We start from the raw sequence: 24090 nt of genomic DNA, 5'->3' as shown, positions 1-24090 counted from the left end.
TTGGGCTCAGCCTGAGCTCAGGGCCTTCGGTTGGGGCTGGGAGTTGGGGATGGGACGGGGCGGGCACCAGCAGGTGGCACGTGGGCTTTGTCGAGGCAGGAGTCACGGCCAGAGAGCCAGAGGCCCCGGCAAAGGAAGTGACGCCAAGGACGGGACAGAGCCCTCTGCTCCTACCGTGGGCATCCTTCTTGGCTAGAGGCCTGACACCCCTCCAGCCCCGCCCCTCCCCAACCCCCGGGCAGCCTGCTCCGTCCTCCATAGATGAATCTAGTCCCATATATTACAATAAACTGCGTTCGTCTCTCCCCATAAACCCCGCCCTCCCCCACCCTCCGCCAAAGGCCCCCACTTCCCCACCCTCTGGTGGTGATGGGCCCCCCTCCTCGAGCAGTGCCGAGCCCCGTCAGCAGCCAGCTGGCCCGGTGCTGGCCCGAGGGCCCGGGGATGTAGAGGGCGGGGCAGCGCCGCTACTCCAGGTAGATGTCTTCCGTGGGGCAGGTGTACTCCACGAACTGCTTGTAGAACTGCTGGAACGCTCTCCTGGGAAGCAGGCAGACACACAGGTGACGGGACGAACAGGATCTCCACCCAAGGTTTTCGGGCCGGAGCCTCGGGGTCCCCGGGTAGGGATCCAGTTCCCCCCGGCAGAGCTGCTCTGCTCTGTCGTCTACACACGGAGCTTCCCGGGTGCCGCTTCAATTCAAGGAAGGGTCCAACCGCCAAGAAGTGTGGGAGCCACTCCTCGACACCACCCAGCCCTGACTCCAGGCCACGAGGTGTGCAGGGCAGTGGGGACTGGGGTGGGCCAAGCATGAGGGGCGCGCTCTGGGGCCGGGTGCTTGGCAGGATCCATACACGCGGACGTACCCCACGGATTCCGCCAGGGCTTTGGTGGACTCCTCGGACACAAAGACGTGGCAGGCAAACCGGTGGTCAGCAGGGTGCTTGGTGATGAACCCAAAGTACCTGTGGGAGGACAGGACGTGGGCTCAGCCCCCCTCCCCCCACATACTCGCAGGCCCAAGTCCTACCATGATAGCTCCAGGCCACCCCTTGACATTTCAATCTCTGTCCCTTCCCACTTACTTGTTGTTCTTTGGATGGTATCCACAGAAAGAGATGTTTTTTAACTGGAAAAAGTGGCTACATTTATTCCCCTACAGAAGGGAGAAGAGAAGCAGGGGTCAGTGGCATGCAGGGGCTACAGAGATCTGGTGGGGGGGCCTGGGGGCTGGGACCGGGGAGGTCACCTTGGCCTCCTGGGAGTCATCAGCCTTGACGCCTATCTTCACGCCCCGCACGCTGATCTCCAGGACGCAGCTGGATGGCGGGTTAAAGTGCACGGTGAGCCGGCGGGTGGTGGCGATCTGTGGGCGAGGGATGAAAATCAGGCGCTGGATGTCCCTCTCCCCAGGAGAGGACGGGGACCGGGCTGGGGATGGGCGCCCATCCGAAGGGAGCGGGGAACAGGCACCTTTTGCATAGCAGCACAGAGCACGTCGTTGCCCTTGTGATAGGGGACCTGGACCGAGCCCAGGAACTTCACCCGGAACTGGTCCACCCAGTCGCTGTTTTTGGTCAGGGCTGGAAAGCAAGCGGGAAGTGAGGAGTGGCAGAGCCAGCAGAGGGTGCCACAGTCCGCGGACGTCCCAGCTCAGCTGGGCCTCGCTCTTCTCCCGTTGTGAAAGGGACCGAATGTCACCTCCGCGAGGGCCCTCCCCGGTGGGTCACATGGGGCCAGGGCGGAGGCGGGGCCTGGTGGCACCGAGTAGGGGAAAGGACGCTACCTGCCATGTGTTCAGGCTCCTTGGTGACCTCGATGGCATAGTAGGCGGGAAAGACGCCCCGGGCGCCTGTGCGCATATTGTAGGCCTCATACCAGTAGTCCTCGGCCTGCAGCTCCACCAGCAACGGGTCATCCACCTCCAGCTCAAGTTCGTCTTCGTGTCGAGGCACAAACCTGTCCCCAGCAAGGGCACGTGAGGAATTCACCACCAGGGCCTCCCCAGCCGGGCCAACAGTCTACTCCCCACCCCGCTCTGGGGTCAGGCGCCGCAAGAGCAGCATTAATTCAATAAACACGTGCAAAGTCTCCTGAGCGCCTGTTAACGGTGCTGGTCCCTGCGGAAGAGCGAGGTCACGCAGACACACACCTGCCATCGAGGAACTTGTGGGCTAAGGGAGGAAGTGCCCAGAGCCATTGGTAAAACAGAGGGAACAGGAAGTGAGCACTTCTCTGTGGAGGAGGCTGGGGGGTGCGCCCTGTGTGCGGTCAGGCACGGTCTCTGCCGGGCACCTTCCTGGGCTCCTGCCCCCCCCAGCCAGACTAGGTGCTCCGTCCCCGGGCCTGGCAGCGCAGCACTGCGGAGGGCCATGCCGTGCGAACCCATCGCACCATCACCCTGCTCGGGAGTTCCGACACGGTGGACGCCATCCCCCTGGGGCCGAGCGGAGGGCTGAACGCCAGCTCCAGGGGCTGGGTCTAGGCCACACAGTGACGGCAGAGCAGGGAGGGGGTGTCCCCGCTGCCGCCTGGCCAGCCCGACCCCGCTGCTCTTACCTGAATATGGCCCGGTGTGTCTGCTCCTGCTCCTCCCCGTTGATGACACAGGAGAAGAGCCCGAAGGACTCCGCACCTGCAGGTGAGGGGGATGGGCTGGAGGAGAACGGTCCCACCTCTAGCCGAGGTTTAGGGGGCAGGTGGCAAGCTCTTGGTCCTGACGCCTTGAAGCAGATGGGTGAGGCCACCTCCAGGAACACCCTCGATTCGCCTCTCCCCCTCCCAGGCCCCCCACCGCTCCTGCTGCAGACTCACTGGAGGAGCGAGAGCGGCCACTCATGAAGACGTTCAGGAACTTCTTGGAGAAGTGGACGTCGGGCTCGTCGGGCGTGGAGTCCTCGGAGAGGCAGGCAGCGGGCCGCGGCCGGGGGGCCTCCTCATATTCCTCCCCAATGGCTGACTCATAGGGCGAGGAGGCAGAGGCGCAGTTGTCATAGACGGTGGCCGAGTCGCTCTCGTCGCTGTAGTCTCCGAAGCACGGCCGCAGGCTCACCAGCTCCAGCTGCGCGTGCTCGTCCACCACCAGCGTGTACTTGACCGAGTCGTAGGACAGGGCGCTGGTGTCCGAGCTCAGCGAGGCCCGCGGAGGCGGCGGTGGCTCCCCCAGGCTCCCCCGCCACCCTCCGCCCGGGGGCTCGGCCCGCTCTGGAGACGACAAGCAGTCGAAGCCCTCGTCCTCCTCACTGATGGAGGGGTGCGGCCGCCCTGCAGTGGAGGGGTAGGCGGCAGGGTCTGGATCGGAGCTGACCGACATCCGGCTCTCAGCCGGTGGCAGGAAGGCGGAGGTGGGCTCTGCAGGGTCCGGGGGCCTCTGCACAGGCGTCAGGTAGATCTCCTCGGTGGCCTCTAGCCGCACGTCCGCCTGGTAGTGGATGCGGTCTCGATGCGAGTGGCCGCGGCTGCTCGGTGGGGCAGCGGGGGGGCCACCGGGAGGTGCCATCTGTGTGGCGGCGCTGCGGCGGCAAGGGCTGTCGGTGGAGGTGCCTCGATCCTTGGTGGTGGCGGGGCTGCTGGGGGGCGGCAGCTCATCGCTCAGGCAGATGTGTTCATGTGGCGGCGTCTGCTCCCCTGGAGGGCAGGCGGGTCAGTGTCGGCGGTAAAAGCGGGGAGCTTCGCCCCTGACTCCCAGGCCACCTGCCCCCTCCACTCAGCATGCGGGACACGGAAACCAAGGTGAAGGCTCCCCGGCAGGAGGCCACGGTGGACTCTGGGGCCGGTCCTCTCACTGCCACCCCAGCTGACTTCAGATGGGCCCGCTCAGGGCTACGGGACAGGCAGTTCACCTCAACTCAGCAAGACGGAAACTGCCGGGCTGGCTCTCTAGAGGGGGAAGTGAGACAGGGTAGGTGGCGGTCCAGGTACGGGAAAGGGTCCTGACTTACCTGTCTTCAGGGGTGAGGATGATCGAGACACCCGATCCTGCCAACTGTGCTTCTTGCCCAGAGAATTATTATTCAGTGTGTCCTGTGCAGAAAACAAAAGGCCCTTGTGACAGAAGCAGTCAACAGTGCCCGGCACAGGGAGGCCCCGGCCCTGCCCCCATCAGGCCATCCCTAGGCCATTTGCTGCGCACGCACCCCCAACCCTCCTCGAGCAGGCAGGAGGGGTGGCCAAGTCCCAGCCCTCCCAGCCAGACCTACTGGCTCTAGACGGCTCTCCCTCCTGGCTCAGGGAAGCTGGCCCTCGGGGGAGATGCTCTTATCAGCCTCAACAAAGGTAGTGATGGCCAATATGTGTGGTGGTGAGTGGGGGAGGAGTGGAGGAGAAGCAGGAGCCATCTGGGGACAGAGCCAGACCCCCAGTCCCAGACACTGAGGCTATACATATAGATGCTCACTTCCAGCCAAGTCCTGGAGCTCAGCAAGCTATAGCTTAGGGAAGGGACAGGGACATTCTAGTAGAAGCTGGAAAAAGGATGAGGAAGGGTCTCCCAGCAGCTGGCCTGGGGAACTGGGATGAATCATGCAAATGATGAATCAGTAACATGGTTCCCAGACCCCTCCAGGAGCACATGACTGAGTTATGACAGATGTAGCTGTCAGTGGCCTTCCTTCCTGGATCTCCAGGGCTGCCCATCCCACATCATTGGTGCCCTGGAACCCCTCTCCACAATGCCTGCCAACGAGGCTCCCCACAAACTATTTAGGCCTTCTCCCCTGGGAACACTCTCATAGGCCCTCACATTCATGAGTCTGGCTGCCAAAATCCACCCCAGAGGATTCTGGGAAAGGGACCAATCCTTTCCCTGCAGCCCCTGCACCCTCCACCAACAGCCCCACCTCCCTGGGCCCCTCCTCTACACCTCTCCAGCCGGGGCCTGGAAGACAAAGGGCCACAGCCGGCTCTCCCCCACCCTATTCAACCCTCCTTGGCATCCAGCCACCCAGCCCAGGGGCCCCAGGCCCCCAACTCAGCCAAGCAGCTCCACCTCCCATGTCTCTTCCCTGCCTTCTGGGAATTCCCAGCTGCCCACATCTCAAACTGGCGGCTGCTTCTGAGCTCCCCATCCCCACCTCTTCACGATTCCCCATGACCTTTCCCGGAAACGACCACTTTAGCTGCTCTCTTCTCCAGGCCCTGCTTCTGCCCTTCACCAGGAGCCCCACACCCTAAAAGGGAAACCCTGCTCCAGCCTGAGGTCCAAAGCTCCAAATCCCTGCGACCCCTCAAAGCCCTGTTCTGCCCTCCTAGGCCCCCACTGCTCTCCTTACCCAGATCCTTCCACTGTCCCCCTCGGCTCCTTCACTCCTTCAACCCTCTACGAGGCTCCAAACCCTGTCGGCTCCACCTGGCTCCTCTCCTTTAGGGCAGATCCCACCTGCCCACCGAGACCACCTCCCCTGGGGCCTCCCACTTGGGAAGTCTCACCAGGCCGACTTCTCCCAGTGCCGGCCAGCAGGTCCCTCTCCCGCAGCCTCTCTTCGCGCCTCCAGCCTGCCGGCCTGCCCACCTTCCTCCTCCGCGAGTTGCTCTGCGCCCCCTACGCCTCGCGCGCCCAGTCCCCGGGGCACCACCCCTTCAGCCCCGCCCCACGCTGCTCGCGCCTCACCTGAGACCGCGGCACCTGCGGGAAGAGGTTGAGCGTGGTGGGCCGCTTGGGCCGATATGTGTCCCCACTGCCCTGGCCCTGGCCCTGGCCGCGGGGCGCCGGCTCTTGGCGGGGCTCGGCCTCAGGCGGCCCCGCTCCCGGCCGCCGCGCCGCGCGCTCCTCCTCCTCGTCGTCGTCCTCGGCTCCGGGAGTGTCCCCCGCCGCGTCGATCAGGTCCATCTGCAGCATCTCGGCCTGCAACCGGCTCCCCGCGCTGCCGCCGCCCCCAGACAGCAGCCCGGCGCGCGGGGGCTGCGCCGCACGGACGGAGGGGCGTCAGGGGGCGGGGCCGCGTCGGGGCGGGGCCGAGGCCGCCGCGCACCGCCCCACCGCCCGGGCGAGTCCATTCCGCGGCCGCAAAGGGGGAGGGAAGGGGACAGGGGCAGGTGGCCGGCGAGAGGGGGCCGCGCCCTCCCGCCCCTCGCCCCTCGCCCCTCGCGAGGACTCGCGAGGCCGACTCCTCCCCAAGCTAGTCGGCGCCTTTGGCGGTCTATGCCGCCCCCCTCCCCGCGCTGCCCCCTTTCCTGACTCTCTGCACCCTCCCGTTCCCTTGGCAACGGCCGGTGACCTCACCGGGGTTGTAAGCCGAGCCCAGAGTGAGGTCACCGCTGTTGCCATGGGGACGCAGGGTCGCCAAGGAGTTCGGGCCCCACAAGGGATGGAGGAGGGGGAGGTTAGTATTTGAAGGGGGCAGTGAAGAAAACTGGGAAACCAGTCCCAGCCAGGCGAAGGATGGAGGAAAGGCCGCAGTGCAAACAGAAGAGGGATGCAGGGGGTGGGGGGTGGGGTGGGGGGTGGGGTGGGGAGGGAGGGGGGAAGGGCAGGTGGGGGCACCGCCACGCGGCACCTCTCTACAGTCCGAGGACCCTCTAACCTGGGTTTTCTCTCAGGCCATCCTAACCTTGATCATTCAGAGCCCCAGTCTAGTTTCAGCTTTGCCACTAACTCCTTGGCACCTTGGACAGATCCCCTGACCCTTCAATTCCCTCTCCAGTTAACTGCCTCCCAGCTTCCCAGAGAGGTGAGGGCTTACTGGCAAGAGTGTGTGAAAGCCCCCTAGAACTTGTCTAAGTCCCCACAGGGTACACCTCTAGCTAGTACTGCCTCAGGGCCCTGGCTGGTGGCAGGGACCACCCTCTCCCGAACTCTGCTGGTGCATGTTGGGTGAAAGGGTGGTGTCGGATTCCGGAACAGGTGTATGACCTTAGGGAAGCTATGTCAAGGCCCTGGGACCATTCCTCATCCTTGCTGGCCTGGCCGTGGGGGTACTGGAGGGTTATCCTCATCCCTTGGTTTCCCCTTGCCTGGCAGAGCTTACAGGATCTCTGTAACAGGCAACAGGAGTTCAACCCAGAGACAGGCACCCCACCCAGCTCACACCGCAGCTCTCCTTTGCTAACCATTCTCCTCTAATACCATGTCCACTTTAGCCACCCATCCTCCTGGGTGCTGACAGAAGCTCTGGACTCTGCAACCTAGTCCCGTGCTTTGCCTCCTATTTCCTGGCCAATGGTTCCTTTCTTCCTGTTCTGAAAAGACCTAGGGGGATCCCTATCCGACCCAAATTACCCGCATGCTGAGGACCCCCTGGCAGGATTCAGAACTTAGGGAATGGAGAGAGCCATCTGTCCTATGATAAAGCCAGGAGGCCAAAAGCAGCAGCAATGCTCGGGTAACCCTCCAGAGGATCCTTTAGAACTGCAGTCCAGGGAGGGTCTGTGGGGCTATGTGGTGTGATTTGGTGCAATGGCAGCCGAGGGAGTGCCTTGGCTCTTTTTTCCTGTCCCAAAGCACTGCAGACTCTAACAGACTCCACCCTGCTCTGCCTCAGGCCCTCTGCCAAGGCTGCTCCGGAAACGGTTTAGGGTAGTGCTGATCCTTCCCTTAACTCTAGCCCTAACTGCTACTGCCCTACATCTGAAGACCTCCTGTTCTCTCCCTTCTTGCGGGCAGTGGAAGGAGCTGCCTCTTGCCTTAGCCCCTGGCCCAAAAAAAAAAAAAAAAAAAAAAAAAAAATTCTGATCGAGCACCCAAGATGTGCCACGCATCGTACTGGATGTGTTTCTTGGATGTCATTTCATTTAATGGGATGCCATACAGACCCTGAAAGTCCTTTTGTAGATGTGGGGATGCCTTCACTCCTGTCCCTACCCATCCTACCATCCCACTCAGGGACTCCTGAAAGCCCACTCTTACCCGCAAGGACAGGGTGTCTTTGCACTGCAGGCTGATGCCACACTCCTCGGTGATCTCTGAGAGGTCTTCATCCTCAAACTCCTCCAAGCTGATGTCGTGGGTGAGCCTGGTGAGGACAGGAAGCCAAAGTTACCAACCCAGGAGGACTACTTAGTCCACTGATGTCTCCCTAGTACCTCTTCCAAGGGGCAGTCCCTCGAAGGCAAATCACAGCCCCCAGAGGATGGAACTTATCCACATGAGCCAAGACAAGGGGTAACAGGCAGAGAGAGGGGAGGCTCCAGGCTACTCCAGGTTATTCCATTTGGTTGCCAACCAGGAGGCAGTGCCTAGAAGGCCCAGCTGGTCAGAGCCTCAGTTCTGCCAGAGAAATGCCTCCCAGGGTCAAGGCAGGTGCCAAGGCCAATTCACCCATGGAGAAGGCAGAGGTGAGAAGCGACAAGGGATGCCTGGAGTAGGAGGGCTCCCCGTGCAATCCCTGCAGCGACAAAACCTGAGGTGCTGGCAGAGGCCCCTCCCCAGCCTCAGAGGAGTGCTCCATGCCCCCAGCCCAGGAAGACCGATGCCTCGTGAGCCCCGGGAGCAGGTGAAGGGAGATCTGGTGTCAATGTGGCTAGTTTCAGCCTGTTCCAGGAGAAACTACAACCCCATTCTGTGTTCTTCATCTCATCTCTTCAACCACAAAATCGCCTTGCCCAGCACACAGATCCTGAACAGAAGGCTGCAGAGGGTCAAGGAAGGCCTGGGGCTGGGGCTGGAGGTGTCGTGAGCTCAGGAGACCCACCACAGCACAACTCTTAACTGGCTGTACTAGAACCCTCTACCCCCAGGCCAGCCCCCACCCCACTGTAGTGACTGTCCGCTTGTCCCCTACACTGGCTCACCCCTAGCCCTGGGCACTCTACATGGCTTGGTGTGGGTGGGACATGTGAGAGAATTCTGTTGTGGAAGTTGGGGAGAATTCTGAGCCTTTTCCTAAGTAAGGGAGATTGAGGCACAGAGCAAGGGAGACCCAGGAGTCCAAGGTCAACCAGGAGAGGTGGTGGCCCAGCCCCCAGCCCCAGCCCCAGGCCCACATCCCCTGCCTCTTGCCTCTGTCAGACCAAACAGAAACCCAGAGCTCCACGGAGCTGCCCCCTAAATGTCCCCCGCCCCCACCAACCCCTCTACCCCCTACCAGCGCTCCCACTGGTCCTCCAACCAGCTGTCATTGTCTGGGCTCGAATCCATCTTCGGCACCAGCTTCATGGAGAGCCCTGCCCGGCCGGGGGGCTGCAGGGCCCCAGGGCCACCCTCTCATGCCCAGAAGGGTTGGGGGGCTAGGGCTCAGGGCAGGGCTGGGGCCTCGGGCCTCCACTGCCGGGGCCTGCCTTTCTGCGTCCTGCCCGCAGCAGAAGCCTGGGGAGCTCATTAAAAATAGATGGGCCAGGAGAAGAGGCAGTGGCTGCCGACCCAGGCCCCAGCCCCAGCGCTTCCCAGCCCAGCCCTCAGCTGCGGGCGGCTTCCTTCCCGGCCTGGCCCGGCAGTTGCAGTTGCGCTGAAGCCGCTGCGTTGCCGCCTCCCCCTCAGGATCGGATCAGGTTACTGCAATCGATGCCACCTGCCCTTCCAATGCCCCTGTCGGGGGCTGGGGTGGCCCCCCTCCCTGGACCAGGCTTGTAAGCAGATGGCAGAAATCTGGGATGTCTCCCCCCAAAAGCCAACCCTGATCTGCTTTAAAGGGCCAGCGCCACACTCAGGGCATCTGGTGGTGCGATGGGGTGGGGGTGGGGGGGTGCTTCTGAAATTCTCCATGAATGGATGCCCCCACCCACACAGCAAGGCGCTCAGCCCTCACACCTCATCAGAGAGGCTTCCGTGGGGCCAGGCAGCATCCAGACAGTGCTGCCCGAGGTGGGTCCGGGCCGCCTCTATTGACAACCTGGATGCAGGAGAGAACTCTGTCACCTCCCGGGGGTTTCATCTTTCAGCACTCAGGAAGCGCCTATGGGTACAGGAGGTTCCACGGCCAGGGCTAAAGGCAGACCCTGTATGGACCCCTCCCAGGGGGCTGGAAGGTAATGAGCTTTCCGCCACTGCGGAGTGCCATAAACAGAGGCTGGTAGGCGCTGAGGGGACGGCAGAGAGGGGTTCTGACCAGGACAAGGGAGCTGGACAGACAAGGTGCTCTTTAAGGCTTCTTCTGACCTGGAGCCTGAGGGTGGTAGGCTCTCAGGGCTGGGGGATGGCGTGGTGTGGAGGTGGGGGTAGGCTGCGGACGACGGTCTGGCCCAGAAGCCACGGCAGCCCCGTTGTCTGACCAGTGCGGCGCGACACCTCGGGCCTCGGGACGAGAACCCAGCGGCCGGCGCTAAGTAAGTGGTCAAGACGCATCGGCTGCCTGGAAAGTCACAGAGAAGACCCACTCCTGCGACTCAGCCAGCATCAGAGAGCTGCAGGGCGCCTGGGCACCTGACCCAGAGGTGCCCTCAGGCGCCCTGCTCTGCCAGTAATCCTTACACACATCCGCATCTCCTCCTCGCTGCCGGGTCCCAGCCCAGCTCCTGCCTCTGCAGCTCCAGACCTCCCCACTGGCCTGCTTGCCTCAGTGTCCCCATGCCGGGAGCGCTCCACCCCACCGACCATCAGGCGAAGCTGCCAGAAACACCACCCTTCTGCCCCCTACTCAAAGCCCCCTAAGGTTCCCTGCTAGCGGCAGGCCCCTTGGCTTGGCATTCAAGGTCTCCAGTTCCGCGTGTGACTGCCTGTACCTCCCGCCCTTGCCTCCCCAGGGGTCTAGTCCAGTGCTCGGATGGAGCACCTGGCAGGCAGGCTTCTCAACCTGTGCTTGCTGGGAGAAGGCTCGGTTAAGCCCACTCCTCTGGGAAGCCCTCCCGGTCCCCCGTCACCCCTCACCTGTGCCTGGTGTCGCCACCTGCGTGGATGCAAGGCGGTGTGGCGGGACAGACAGGACCAGGCCTCCCTCAGACAGCCCGCCAGGCTGCTCCAGAGGTGGATGGAGCTCACATCGCCCACCCCTGTGCCGAGCAGGTGATGGCACACGGGTCCCCACCCTCCCCGCTCCATCTGGACTGTATGCTCCTGGAGGGTAGAGCTCGTGAGGTCACCTGGCACACACGAGGCCCTCAGGACACGCCTGCCACGTGTTTGTCGAGGGACATCCTTAGCGTCCACCTGCTTCTCTCAGGCCAGAGTGTTCAGGGCAGGCCCGCAGCTCATCTCTGCACCCCCCGGCGTCCCACTGTATCCCACTTCCGGGGACGGCGGGTCTGGGGGCTGGCAGGCCCAGCCGTGAGGCCAGCTGTGGGACACGGGGGGAAAGAGCACCGGGCCGGGCTCGAAAGTCTGCACTGGTGTCCTGCTGCGGTGGGGTGGGTGAAGGGAGCTGCTTATCTGACCTCTTCCTCCTCACGGGGCAGGATGGCAGAATGGTCACCATAGCAGGCTTGGAGACAGGAGGCGCGAGACCAGGTCCTGACTCCGTCACTGATGAGGCTCGGGGCCGCCAACCCTCTTCGTGCCCTGCATCTCCCCGAATCCTCACTGCAACCTTGGGAGAGGGTTTTATTTTGCCCCTTTTCCAGATGAGGAACCCTGAGGCGCACACAGGGCGCCGAAAATCTAGTTTCCCCACATGTAAAATGAGCACCACCCCCCCCCCCCCGCCCCCGCCCCGACCTCAAAGGTGCTGCTGAGGTTGAACACAGTGGAGCGTGTGGATTGCAGAGCGCTGTGAGGAGGTCACGACCAAGGAACGGTGGACAGACAGGTCAAGCAGGCCCCTTGGTGAGTCACCCCCGGCCCCTGCCCTTAGCTCCCGCTCCTCCGGGCACCCATGTCCCGGGTCTCCAGAGGAGGCCCTTTGTGGAGGGAAAGCTTAACGGACCCTTGGGCCCTCCAGGTTCAAGGAAGGCAATTGTCGGGCGGAAGGGAGATGGAAGGAAAAGCTGGCGGGGAGGAGGGAAGAGGAGAAGGGAGTAGGCCCCCAGATCTGGCGGCCTTGGCGGCTTCCCTCCAGAGGCAGCTGCTCTTGACCAGTCAGGCCTGCTTTGCCCATTCGGGTGAGATGGTTCCTGAGGTCTCATCCACGGTAACATTTGGTGACCCCGTGTCATGGGTTTGCTCTCCGGAGACCTCCCTGACCTTTGGAGTCTATAGATTTGAGGCCCCCCTCTTCCTGTAGTGCGCTCCCCAAACGAACAAGCATGTCTTTGTGCTCTGGTGTTTATTACGTGGCCTTCTCCCTTCCACGTGCCGTCTTGTCTCCTGCTCTCCTCATCCCGCTGATGGCAGCCTAGTCCTCTCCCGTTTGCCGTCGCAGCCGGGCAGCAGGCTGAGTTAGGAGTGTGCGCAAAGTAAGGGTTAAGTGGCAAAGTGCTGAGGCTTTAGCTGAGCAAGGCCAAACCCGAGCCAGGGCCAGGCATGTGGCTGTCCGGAGGCCATTCCTGTCTTCCCCTTCCTGGCTCTCTGGAAGTGAGGGAGGGATGCCAGCGGAGTGACCTTGCGTCCTGGCCATGGTGCCCCACAGGCCCCTCTCACAACAGAGAGCATCTGTGGTTCAAGCGCCCAGCCTGTCTCTCTGCCGCCCTGTGCGTGCTGGGCAACTAGCCGGTTCCCAGTAGTTCTCAGTTAGGCTGGTTTCCCATTTCCCTCTGGCTCCCCTACAGGCCATTCTCCACTGGGCAACCCAAACAAGCACATGACATGCAAATCTGGTCTAGAAACCCCTCCCCAGCTCAGAATCCCTTAATAGCTTCCCCTGGCACTTAGGGAAAGGGGCCAAAATTCCCTGTGGCCTGAGGCTCCTTAGGGCCTCCCCGAACTCTAGGGTATCATTGCCTCCCCTACCCGGGTCCCTCGAGGAAGCCTTCCCTGACCTCCCTGACTAGGCCAAACAGCCCTGCTCCTGGCTTTCTCAGGCTCACTTACTGGTGGTTCTGGATCACTGGGATTAGACCTTTGGTTTCTGCGATCAGTGGGGTGGGGTGGGGGGCTCTACGGGGCGGCGGGGGAGGGCTCCCCTTAGGGGCTGTTGGTCCACAAGGGCAGGACCGTGTCTGTCTTGATCAATGACGTGGTGCCTGATAGGTACCTAATAAACGTTGGCTGAATGAACCACTGGCCTTTCTGGGTTTTCTCCTTAAAATTCTCTAAGTCAGGTGCCCTTTCAACTCAACTTCCTGTGGCCCACCGACGTCAGGATCTGGGGCAGAATGTTCAGGCCCCCAGGGAGGTGCTGGCTGAAACGCTGGGGTGGGGGGAGCCAGCCCAGCACCCTCAGAACTCCCACCCCATGCCACCGCCAGCTCTGGGGGGGGACACTGGGGCCAGCTAGCTTTGTTTCTCTCGTCTCTAATTCCCTCCCTGACCGTGTCCACACTGTGGACACCGGTGAAAAACGGAGTCCAGCCCAGGAAACAAGTCCTATGGGACAGTCCCCAAGTATGGGGTTAGAATGTGTCTGATCTGTTTGAAGCTCTCGGTGCTGATACATAGCCGGGACTCTGGGATCTGGTGATTTGACTTTTGAAAAGCCGCCCTGAGAAAACAACCCCTCATGCGGAAAAGGATGCGTGTACACAAGGATGCGTATTTCTCCGAACAGCAAATGAAAACAATTAATAGCTCAGCACCAGCGGGCTGGTTAAACCGTGGCCACCCAGGGCATGGAATAGTATGCGGTCTTTTTGTCGGATATTACGGAGTCTGTGTGTGAATGCAGAAAATGGCAACTACTCTAATGAGCAAACGGAACATAATGACCTCATGGCTTCACATGAGGAATCACACGCAGGAAGAAACACTAAGACGGATGCAGCCATGAGACATGGGGGCATCTGGGGAGATCTTTTCTCCTCCACTCCCCTGGATAAATTTTCTGTACTAGGTCAGACCAGCCTAGCGCCAGGCTCTTGCTCCTGATTCTGGGGCTGCTGGCCTTGCCATGGAGCGGTTTCCTGAGGGCAGGGGGGTCATCGTGTTCAACTGGCACCAACTCCCTACCCCTGTTCTAATCCATGCACAGAGCCCAAGACCTCGTACACCGTAGGTACTAAATAAACGTCTACTGAAGGAAGTGCCACGGCACCGGCAGCTCTGGGCGCCAGAACGCGGCAGGGCCTACAGTTAATGTTGGTAGAGACTTTTTTGAATGAATACAAGGGTAGGGCCACGGGACAGAGGTGACATCCTGGAATGGGTAAGAACCCCTAAGTGCGGATGGCGGCAGTGACCCCACTTTGTGGGATCCATGGAGGGCTCAAGCCAAGAACTCAGAGACCAACTTTAAGGCTCTGCCATCAAAGAAGTGGGGGTGAAACCCTGTCGTGGCCATTGTCTGCCCCCCACATTGGGGGTTCACTAGGAGCCAGGGTTGGGGGGGGGCTGCCCAGGCCTTAGGGCTGGGGGAGGGTGGCTCCAGCAGCAGCAGCTGTTCCGTTTTCCCTCCTCCCACGGAAACGTCTGCCGGAACAGGCCAGGCTCCGGGGCCCTGGGCCATCTCCCTGCTCTCTGCTGCCCCTCGGGTAGTGATGTTCTCTCTGAGGCTTCAGTGGCCTTCTCTCGAGACTCCCAGGGTCTCTGGCCCCAGCCCAATCCTCTCTAGTGATGCCAGGCCTAAAAACAACTGCCTGTCTGAATGCTCCAGCTGGGTCCCCAGTGGTCACCAACCTCAAGCTCCGTAGGCCTCCTACTAATTTCGCCTCCCTGCCCACCAAGCCTCTCATCTCCCACAGGGCACCCCATCTCCAGGGGGCCCAGCGTCATCCTGGGTTCCTGCCTCCCCCACCCCTTATGCCAGATACCTCACCAAGTGAGCTAACCCGCCCCCGAAATCTTCCTCATGTCCTCTCCAGCCCCTCCTTGTCACACACAGGATGGCCAGTCTCCCAGTGGTCTCCCTGCCTCCCTGTCCGCTCTCTACCCAGCAGCCTGAGTGACCGTCCCAAGACAGCGACCCAACGCCGTGGTTCCTGCTAAACCTTTGCCGCTTCGCACTGACCCGCTGGCCCCGGCAGCCCTGGGCCTCTGACCTCAGCCACCATCACACCAGCCAGCCCGTCTGGTAAGACCTCGTCTGTCTCCCCTCTACACGGTCACCTGCGTGATGGCCAGGCCCGTGTCTGTGCCTCTGGAGCGTCTCCCCAGGGAGCCCGCCAAAGCGCAAATGTTTGTTGAGTGAGAGATAAACGAGGAGGCCTCTGCACCTCTCAGGTGGCCGTATCTGTCATCCCCAAGGCGGCGTGGTGAGGTAAAAACCACGGCATCCAGACAGTCATGAGGCCTGGGTCCTGTCACTCACCTGCTCTTCTCAGGGCAGCCACTCACACTCTCTGGTCTCCTCCTCAGTAAAAGGGAAGGGGGTTTGGATGAGCTGAGTTTTGAGGCCCCTCACCCACAGCTCTGCTCCCACATACCCAGGGTGAGCCGCTCGCTGTACTTTTCATAAGCACCCTTTGTCCCTCCCACATGGACTGCCCCTCTGTCCCTCTCCTCTATCCCACCTACCCAGCTCCGTGTAGCCACTGGGCATTTTTCTAAAGTCTCTTTTCTAGAGTTTCCCCTAGAATGAACATGAGCCACTTTAATTTTAAATTCTCTTTTCTAATGTTGTAAGTTACAGAAGTAACCTAGGCTGCTTGTAGAAATGAGAAGTCCAATAATAACCCAAGTATGTGACATCAGTGACAATTCCTCCTCTGATACCACATCCAGAGGTAACTACTAGTAACTGCTTGGAGCATTTCTATAATCAGAAGGAAAAAAAAAAAACCCACCAAACAGAACACTTATTTAAACCAACTACCAACAAACAAATGCTCTCCACCTCTCCATGTCCACACCATGCTTTCTCCCTGCACATGCTCTCTCCCTCAGGGCTCTCTCTTTTCAGGGTGGCTCTGAAATCAGACGTCCTGAACTCAAACCCCATATCTGCCATTTACCTAGTCTCTTTATGCCTCAGTTTCTTCATCTGCAACGTGGGGATAATACTCTCGTTCTGCTTCTATGGCTCTGGCGAGCATGAAACGCTCTTGCGCAGAAACCAGGTAGAACAGGGCTGGGCAAAGGGAGGGCCTCCCGGGGGGCTCAGCACGTCCCACCGTGATTCTCTGACAACATGTTCTTCTCTGAGCTCCAGGAGGACAGCACACAACTTACCCTTAATAATCAACCAAGAAGGCATTACTGAGCACCTACTCTATGCTGGGCAGCGGGCAAACCAAAGTTCAGATGTTGACTCCTTATGCCTTCTGGAAGCTGACAGTGGTGCTGGGGGCACACGTCTAGTAACAATACCAGCCCTGCATGAAAGCAGCTCCCCGCAGCCCCTGAAACAGTCAACGCGTGTTGTCCCATTCAGGTCGGCCTGAGTGATCCACCTCAGGACCACCCTGAGCAGAAGCCAACACTGGCATCGGGGAGAAGAAGAAACAGAGGCGCTGGGAGTGAAGTGCCCAGTCTTGGGGCACGCAGCTAAAAAGGCTGGGCCACACTGCAAACCCAGACCGGCTGGATCCATGACCCCACCAAAGAGCCATGAGAGAGCGGTGACCATCCAGGGTTAACCCGAGCTGGGCGAAGGGCTATGCAAGGCAGAACAAGGGAAAGGTCAGCAGGGGCTTCTGGAGCAGGCAGGGCAGACCATGTGGGGCCGGAGACACTGCCTTTATTATTCCCACGTGCTGGCCTTGTCCCCACAGCCAGGCCACAGTGTCCTGGAGGGCCAGCCCACGCCTCAGCCTTGGCACACTGCCGTTCTCGCCCACCTGGCCGGGACTGGACACTCGCCGGCTGGCATCCACCTCGTCAGTTCCTCTCACTAAAGCATCCATGCTAACCTGTCTGCCGGGGGCAGGGTGGGGTGGAGGGCACTGTCACCCCGGGATCTGGAAGCAGGTAGAGGGAGGCAAAACTGTTCTCTGGGCCAAAGACAGGGCCTGGAGGCAACGTGGACTGAACACACACAGAAGGCCCCAGGCTCTGACTTCCTCAGGGTCCTCAGGCAAGTCACTGCCTCCCTGAACCTCAATCTTGTTATCTATAAAATGGGCAGACCAATACCCATGCCCGTGAGGGTAAATGAGCCTGCTCTAGGAATGCTTTGAACAGTAAGGAGCCATACGGAGGACGGACAGCATGGAGGGTGGACACTTGTTGAATACCGACTTCATGCACACTAAGGAATCAATATTAATTAGCTCGCCTAATAGATGGGATTGTCAGGTCAGCCAGCTAGAAAGTGGTGGGGGTCAGATTTGAACCCAGGTTCCTCTAAGCTGTTCCACTGTGGAGGGGCCTCCTGGTACGAAGGCAGTATTTGCCCCCTGGCTGGGCGTGTTATACCAGGTGGAATTGGTCTGGGACCTCAGCCGTTACCCAGAGGCACTACCCACGGAAGCCCCCGCCCTGGAGCCCTCACGCTTGGCCTCCTCCATCTGGTCCCCTCCCTCTGGTCTTCCCGGTTTCTGAGTTGAGGGCCTCCGGGGAGGTTTCTAGTGCTGATGATGCCATTAGAGAGCCCCAGGGGTCTCCACACACCTGAGGGCCAGGGAGCCAGCAACCCCTTGGTCAGAGAGAGGCTGGCGCCAGAGCCCAGCTGGGGCCTGGCTGGGGTGGGGTGGGGGGCAGGAGAAGGGAAGGCGCCAGCTCATTAGATAGAGAAACAATGGGGTATATGTAGGCCTCCTCCTAGGCTCTGGAGCAGTTACACCCTCTGCTTCCCCCTCGCCAAATGGGCCCAGGATTATGGTGGAAGGACATCCACCCTTTGCCCATAACACCCGCTGTCCACTTATCTAGAATCCATCTCCCAATTGCCTAACACCAGATAGTGGGCAGAGAGAGGGGTGAAGGGGGACTCAGATCACAGACCTGGGTACTTGCTCCAGCAGGGACACCTTCCACCCAGTGTCCTTGGCTGCTCCAGGTATGCTCAACCCAGACCTCCCCCAACTACAGCTGGGCGTAGTGTCTCTAAGCCTTCTGCACGTGCACACACCTGGCCAGGTCAGTGCTTGCCTAATTCTATAGAGGGTCCTGGCCACGCCAGGCCTGGGAGTCAGGCCCCTCTGACCGGGCAGGGCTGGGGGAAGGGCCCACGGCTTCCTCCTTCCAGCACCAAGGTTGCCAGTTGCCCCAAGAAACTGAGACCCACGGGGCGCCCCAGCCTGCTCCCATCTCTATTCGGAAGCTTTCCGACTGGGCATAGGCAAAGCCCTAGCCTGCCTGCCTCCTCTGGGATCTCAGTCCAGACCCCAGGCCCTGCCGCAGTACCAAAGTGGGGGAGAAGGCGGCCTGAGCGCCCCCTCCTCCAATTCCAGTTCTGAATCTCCTAGCCTAGGGCATGGAATGGCGGAGGGAGCTGCACCACGGCTATGCAGCAGCTATCAGCCTGCACTTGAGGCTGAGGGGTTTTCTGCGGACCCTGTCCAGGGAGGGAACCCCATCATCACGCCGCCCTCCCGTTCCAGGGGTCGGGGTGTCTGTGCTGGGGGATGGGGGTGGGGGTGGGGGAAGCCCGGGCTCCTCAGCCCCGGCTGAAGGGCGGGGCGCGGCGGCCGGGGACTCTCACCTGAAATTGGGCGGCGACGCGATGTGTAGCCCCAGGAACGGGGAGGCGGCAGGCGGGGACGCGGCCCCCCCGCCCAGGCCGCCGCTCTCTCGCTCCGCCATTCTCCGGCACAGCCCTGGCCATCCGGGCGGAGCGCGGCGCAGAGGCGGCGGCGGCGGCGGCGGCGGCGAAGGCGGCGGCGGCGGATGGGAAGGAGGCGGGGGCGCGGCGAGAGGCCGCCGCCGCCGCGGGGCTCCAGCTGGGGCGGGTGCGGCGGACGCACCTGCGCAGGGCAGGGCGCGGCTCTGGACCGCGCGCCGCTCTCGGGACTGGCGCGAGCGCCGCCGCGCGCCCCCGGGCCCTGGCTAGGGTCTCGTGCGCCCCGCCCCCGCCCCGCCCTCGGCCCCGCCCCTCCGGCGCTCTCCGAGGTGCTGAAATCGCGGCCCCCGTGGTCCCTGGGCTCGGCTCAGCCGGGCTGAGTCCCACACTGACTCTTGTGCCCTCTTCCCCCTCGCTCAAAATCTTCGTGCCCGTGGGGGCTCTGCCCCTCGGGTGGCTCTAGCGCTTGGGTATCAGGGAACTAATGGCGGGACCCTGGTCCCCAGGGCCCTAGTTGGTCCCCAGCAGCAGACAAAGAAGGCGGACAGGAAAAGAGGGCCGTGGAGGAAGGCAGAGAACGGTGAGATGCTGTCGGGTGTGGGCTCCTAGAGCAAGGCAGGTTTGGAGTCAGATGGCGTGAAATCACAGCCTGGCTTCCTAAGTGAATAGGTGGTGTGGCCTTGCATCAGTGCTTTTACAGTCCTAAGTTTGGTTTTCTCATCTGTGAAATGGGGACAATAATGGCCCCTCTCATGGTTGTTGTGAGGATGAAAAGTAATACAAATATGTTGTCACCAGAGGCAGGGAACACCCCACCTCCTCACTAGGATCCGGGTCTTACCCAACCCTGTCCCCTTACCTCTCATGGACTCTCCCTAGAGGGTCTTCTCTCCAAAGATTGACCCAAGCCCCACCTTTAGCCCCAAACAGCTATTAATGGTGAACTGAACCTTTCCTCCTGGTTTTTCTGTTTCTCCTCCCTCACATCGGGACTTTCTCAGATTTCTCTCCTTCTCACTTGTCATCCCAATTTCATTTCCTGCAGAACACCTCTCTCTTGCACGCCATAGCTGGCTTCTCACATTCTTTATTTTTAATTTTTTTTTTTTTTTTTTAAAGCAGGCTTGCCCAGCGTGGAGCTCAATGCAGGGTTTGAACTCATGACCCTTGGATCAAGATCTGAACTGAGATCAATAGTCAAAACACTCAACTGACTGAGCCATTCAGGCACCCCTGGTTTCTCACATTCTAAGACTAGGAGCTGGCCTTTCCTCCTGCTGCCATAATTGACTTCTTGGGATTCTTCTAATGGTTCCTCTGTTCCCTCCAGCACCTCTACCCCTGCTAACTTCGGGCCATGGCTCCCTCCCGGTCTCTCCCCTAAGAAGTCTAAGCCTGTGAGTTATTTTACAGAGCATGGACTGCTGGACACTCAAACTGCTGGCCAAGCCTAGGGCCCCAGCTTTGGTAGGTCACAGAGCCTCTGACCAAACCTCACTGGTTTCTCTGGTCTCCTGAGAACTGCAGAGGTCCTGTCCTCTACCCCTGTCCTTACCTCTCTTAGAAAAAGGGGCAAACTATTTCACAACTTGTGGGATCCTATTTGCAAATCTGGACGGCCAACTGGTCAAATTAGCCCCTTTTCCTTTAATGTAGCTCCCAGAAAGCTCTGCAGAAACAACTCCCCCTCCAGCACCGAGAACATCCCGTTACCGAGTGCCAAAGGTCTTTTCCCTGCCTGTGGGCCTAGAGGAGTGGCCACTTTACCTTTTCTGCTATCTTAGCTCAGCCTCCTTTCATAGGACCAAACAGCAACCACCTGCTGCTCAGATGCCTGGCTTTTGCTCCCAGGAAAGCAGTCATGTCATAATGGCTAATAATTGTTGCTTAAGAGTGTGTGCTTGCCTCAACTAAGAGCCTCCTCAGGTCAGGAGTGTGCCTGTGTGAGACAATTCCATCTTCCAGAATCTTTTGCTCAAGAACAAAGGTATCTTAGCTCCTGAGGCCAAGCCAGAGACACATTAGAGAGAAGCTAGGAGACGGGAGAGAGGGAGGGACAGGTCCAGGTCTTGGTGGGAAGGAGTTTCAAAGCAGAGTTAAGAATGAGATGAAACCCAGGGCCAAGTTTCTCCCCTTTTCCACTTTCTCACTCTGTGCGGGACAGCTTGTGTATTCTTGGGCCCTGCCTGAGCCCCTGCCCACGAGAAGCTGGTGTGTGGTGTGGGCTAACAAAACTCTTCCAGTGATCCAAGGCTAGAAGTCATCATAGGAAAGCCCACACACACTGCAGAGAGGGGCCACTCTCTGGCCAGATGGCATGAGGCAAAAAAGCCGGGCAGATGCTGATCACCTGGTTAGAGTCAGAGTTCTCGCTGCCTGCGTCCCCTTCACACCACACAGTGCTTAAGTGGCTGAGTCAAGATAAAGGATGGACTGAGGACCTGGAGAGAGCCCTGCCTGGACGGACTGATCCTCAGCCCTGGGGGGCTTAGGTGGGCCAAGAGGCTGAGTCACTGCAAGATAGAATCCTGGGCCTGGAGTGCTCTGTACCCTTCTAGGTGACTGACCCCCCAACTTGGCCAAGCTGTGAAACTGCCACTAGTCTGCTCTGGCCACTCACCTAGGGACCTCCCACTTCCTCCATCTCTACCCATCCCTCTCCCTCTTGCCAAGTCTCAGGCAGGGTGAGAAGCTCCTGGTTCCAGCACAACCAAGATGGTCTGGCCTAAGGCTTCATTCAGGCTCAGGCTCACTGATTCCTGGTTACCGGACCTCCCACAAGATTGACAACAACACAGCTTTGCTCAGACAGTATCAGACATTTATGAAACAAGTGAATATTCACAAAATGTGGGAGAAACACACCTTCTCAGTAAGAATCAAATCTCTGTATAAAGTGCATTTTGCCTGCAACCATCTCTCCCCCACGCTGGCCCTTGGATCGGGATTTGGGGCAATACGCTGTGGCAGCCCTGCGAACACCTAGGCCAGAAGAGGGAAGGCATGAAGCCATCTCGGAGCTCGGGGCCACCAGACGCACCCTCTCCTCACCCTGACCCTCCCAGCTCCAGGAGTGAACCACTCTATTCCACTGGGGATGGGCCAGCTTGCCAGGGATGGTGAAGTAGGGGGAAGAGAGCCATCATCTAACAGGCAGGAAAAGGGAATCATCCTCATATTTGAATGTGCTGCTAAATAAATACTGACTCCGGCCTTCTCAAGTTCTCAAAACAGCCTTCCAAGGCTCGCTCTACTCCCCTTCTGACAACAACCCCGAATTCTCTTTCCTCCTGGTTGGGGCTGGGGAACAGAGAAGACCCCAACCCAATGCTGTGAATATACACCATCACCTGTGCCTTGCTTCCCCCACAGGATTACGGGACATTTGTAGTGAGGGTGACAGACATACAACAGTTGGACTCTAAAGGCAGCTCTCTGGCTGAGAAAACCTGAGGACATCTCAGGAAGAAGCCTGTCGATGTGCCGGACAGCTGTAGGAGACAGAAGCCTGACTCCAGGGTTCTGGTCCGAGGACAGAGGAGGACAGTGAGGGACAGGGCTAGGGCCAAGGGAGTTAACAGCTATGAGGCTAGGAAAGGTCACAGGGGAGGTAGAGAGGAAAAGGCCCAGAGGCCAGCCTAATGTTACAGGTGAGGACACAAATCCATAGAGGAATTAGCCTCTCAGTTACGCACGCACCTGTACACACACACACACACACACACGCACGCGCACACACACACTCTCACTTTGTGGCTCAAGTGCAGGCCACAGGGTGGAAGGAAGACTTGCTCTAGCTGACCACACAGTCCTTTTCATTATGTCTTTCTCCACAGGCCTTCAACAGTGGGAGGGTTGAGGTGGGAGGCCAGGCCACTTCTGGAATGCAAGGCCTTGGCTTCTCGGGGTCAAACCTCCCACCTGCTGCTTCTGGAAGGGTTGGTGTGCTGGGTGGGGTCTCTACCTGGACATTTCCCAACTGTCCCTGGCAGTTCCCACCTGAGTCTACCTGCCGGGGTCCTTGGCATCCAGCTACTGCGAGAGCTGACACAGCACTTGGATGCTGACCAGCCCCAGGCAGGCCCCAGAAGCCTACAGACCACAGGATAGAATGGCTTTCCTGGCTGTCAGCTGACCTCAGGCAGCACTGTGGTACAGCCAGGGGAGCCAGGGGGCCTTCTATCACCAGGAACCTGGCTTCCTCCTGGTGGAGGCGCTGACTCCACAGTCAGCACTCGGGCTGGCTCTCAGCTTCTGAGGAAGGAAGAGTAAAAGCTGGGATTCCGTTCCGAACCTTAGGTTTTCAGCCCCAGAAAGGCAGATGCTCTTTTTAGGCTACCGTCTCCAGTACTATGTATATGGCACATCAGTCAGGTGGCTGGTTGTACCTCCCCATGGTGACCTCAAGTTTTCAGATCTGTTTACAGCCTCATGCTCAGTCCCAGATGCCCAAGGAGGGGTCTCGAGGAGCCAGTGGCAGGAAATCTTAAAATAAGAAAGAAGCTGGGCCAGGTGACTGTGTCTGGACAGCATCTGTCCCCTCCAGCCTGCCCAGCCTCCAGGGTCATAAAGCAGGAACTCAGCAGGGCTGCTTCTAGGATCCCAGGCTCTGGACCAGAGCCAGCCATGTTGCCCTCCCGCTCGCTCCTCAGTCTGATGTGACGAGAGAGGGAGGGAGGGCTCAGGGTCGGGGTGGGGGCAGAGGCCAGGATCCCAGCTAGGGTCCTTCTACTCTTCTATTCAGACAAGGGAGCTGGCTCACAGGGACAGGTTTGGCTGAAAGTCACTGCCATGACCTCTAGCCTGGTGTCTGGAGGCTGAGGTGAAGCTGCTATATGTATTCCTCCAGCCCCAGCAGCGTTCGGAATCACAAGAGTGTAAACAGAGGCATGCACACGCAAACAGGCACACCACTCCATCCTCCGCGCACGCGTACACACATGCACACTCGCTCTCTCAATCTCTGTCGGTGATCAGCTTTTCTGCAGGTCGCGCTCTGCTGCCATGGTGGCTGCTTGGGCACCCAGGCTTCGCTCGTGGAGCTACAGCGCTGCAGCTGAAAGAGAAAAACAAATGCAAAAAGGAGCATTCAGGAGGCCGCTTAGTTGCCCAGGGACACAAACTCCTCTGTCTGCTTCTCGGGGGACACTCAGGCTGGGAACTGAGAAGAGCCTAGAGTGAACTGCACAGGCCTGGGGACGAGGCTGTTGCTGGGATGCCACCGGGTGCCTGAACACTGCCCCTCTGAGGTGATGACACAGAACCAGCTATCCCCTGTAGACCCTCTGGGCCTCCTTGGCTCAGGGCAGGAAAGAAGGAGGAGAAGGCTCTATGAGACTCAACCGAGGCCTTGGATGACACTTGCTCTGATAGGACAAGGGCAGTTTTCACAGCAAGGCACAATGGCTGCTGCCAGAGATATTCAGAAAAATATGGCTGGAAGAGAAGCCAGCTGGGACCAGTAATTTGAAGATGAAGACAAAGACTGAGTTTAGAATCAGCCAGTGAACAAATTTCCACATATAGATAAAAGAACCCTGGCGAAGTGCTAGAAGATGGGGGGGGGGGGGTGGGGGTGGAGACACCAGGAAGAAT

The 24090-nt window shown here is 59.7% G+C and overlaps 2 protein-coding genes and 1 long non-coding RNA gene across 6 annotated transcripts in view; 1 reads left to right on the top strand and 2 right to left on the bottom strand.

Moving 5' to 3' along the window:
• Positions 1-326: 326 nt before the first annotated feature.
• Positions 327-20316, bottom strand: MAPK8IP1 (mitogen-activated protein kinase 8 interacting protein 1). 2 transcript variants are annotated; one of them, XM_042903944.1, is made up of 12 exons: positions 18418-18580; positions 7845-7950; positions 5610-5900; positions 3943-4024; positions 2816-3628; positions 2561-2636; positions 1788-1960; positions 1475-1584; positions 1251-1367; positions 1087-1157; positions 868-966; positions 327-540 (listed from the first exon to the last, which is right to left on the bottom strand). In XM_042903944.1, the coding sequence occupies exons 1-12, from the start codon at positions 18516-18518 to the stop codon at positions 468-470; spliced, it is 2112 nt and encodes a 703-aa protein (XP_042759878.1). In that variant the 5' UTR covers positions 18519-18580; the 3' UTR covers positions 327-467. The 2 variants fall into 2 exon arrangements, with proteins under 2 accessions (XP_042759878.1, XP_042759879.1); XM_042903945.1 differs by lacking the exon at positions 18418-18580 and adding an exon at positions 20263-20316 and having other exon boundaries at positions 328-540.
• Positions 19924-21396, top strand: LOC122199172. Its single transcript, XR_006193392.1, has 2 exons — positions 19924-20482; positions 21169-21396. It is a non-coding gene; the product is annotated as an uncharacterized LOC122199172 (long non-coding RNA).
• CRY2 (cryptochrome circadian regulator 2) overlaps positions 21295-24090 on the bottom strand; it is a 34609-nt gene continuing 31813 nt past the window's right edge. For all 3 annotated transcript variants that reach the window (XM_042903947.1, XM_042903946.1, XM_042903949.1), the window contains one exon: positions 21295-23551. The gene's annotated coding sequence lies outside the window, so the exon portion shown is untranslated. The remainder of the gene's footprint in view (positions 23552-24090) is intronic.

Source organism: Panthera leo, chromosome D1 (assembly GCF_018350215.1).
Source record: "Panthera leo isolate Ple1 chromosome D1, P.leo_Ple1_pat1.1, whole genome shotgun sequence".
Classification (NCBI taxonomy): Eukaryota; Metazoa; Chordata; class Mammalia; order Carnivora; family Felidae; genus Panthera; species Panthera leo.
This window is presented reverse-complemented; position numbering and strand designations above follow the sequence as displayed.

Excerpts from the sequence above, each read along its gene's own strand:
- MAPK8IP1 (XM_042903944.1), bottom strand. The coding sequence starts at position 18,518 with ATGGCGGAGCGAGAGAGCGGCGGCCTGGGCGGGGGGGCCGCGTCCCCG. Across the intron at positions 2,637-2,815 it reads TGGCCGCTCTCGCTCCTCCA|GTGCGGAGTCCTTCGGGCTC; the intron begins GTGAGTCTGCAG and ends CCTCACCTGCAG. Across the intron at positions 1,158-1,250 it reads ATGACTCCCAGGAGGCCAAG|GGGAATAAATGTAGCCACTT; the intron begins GTGACCTCCCCG and ends TCCCTTCTGTAG.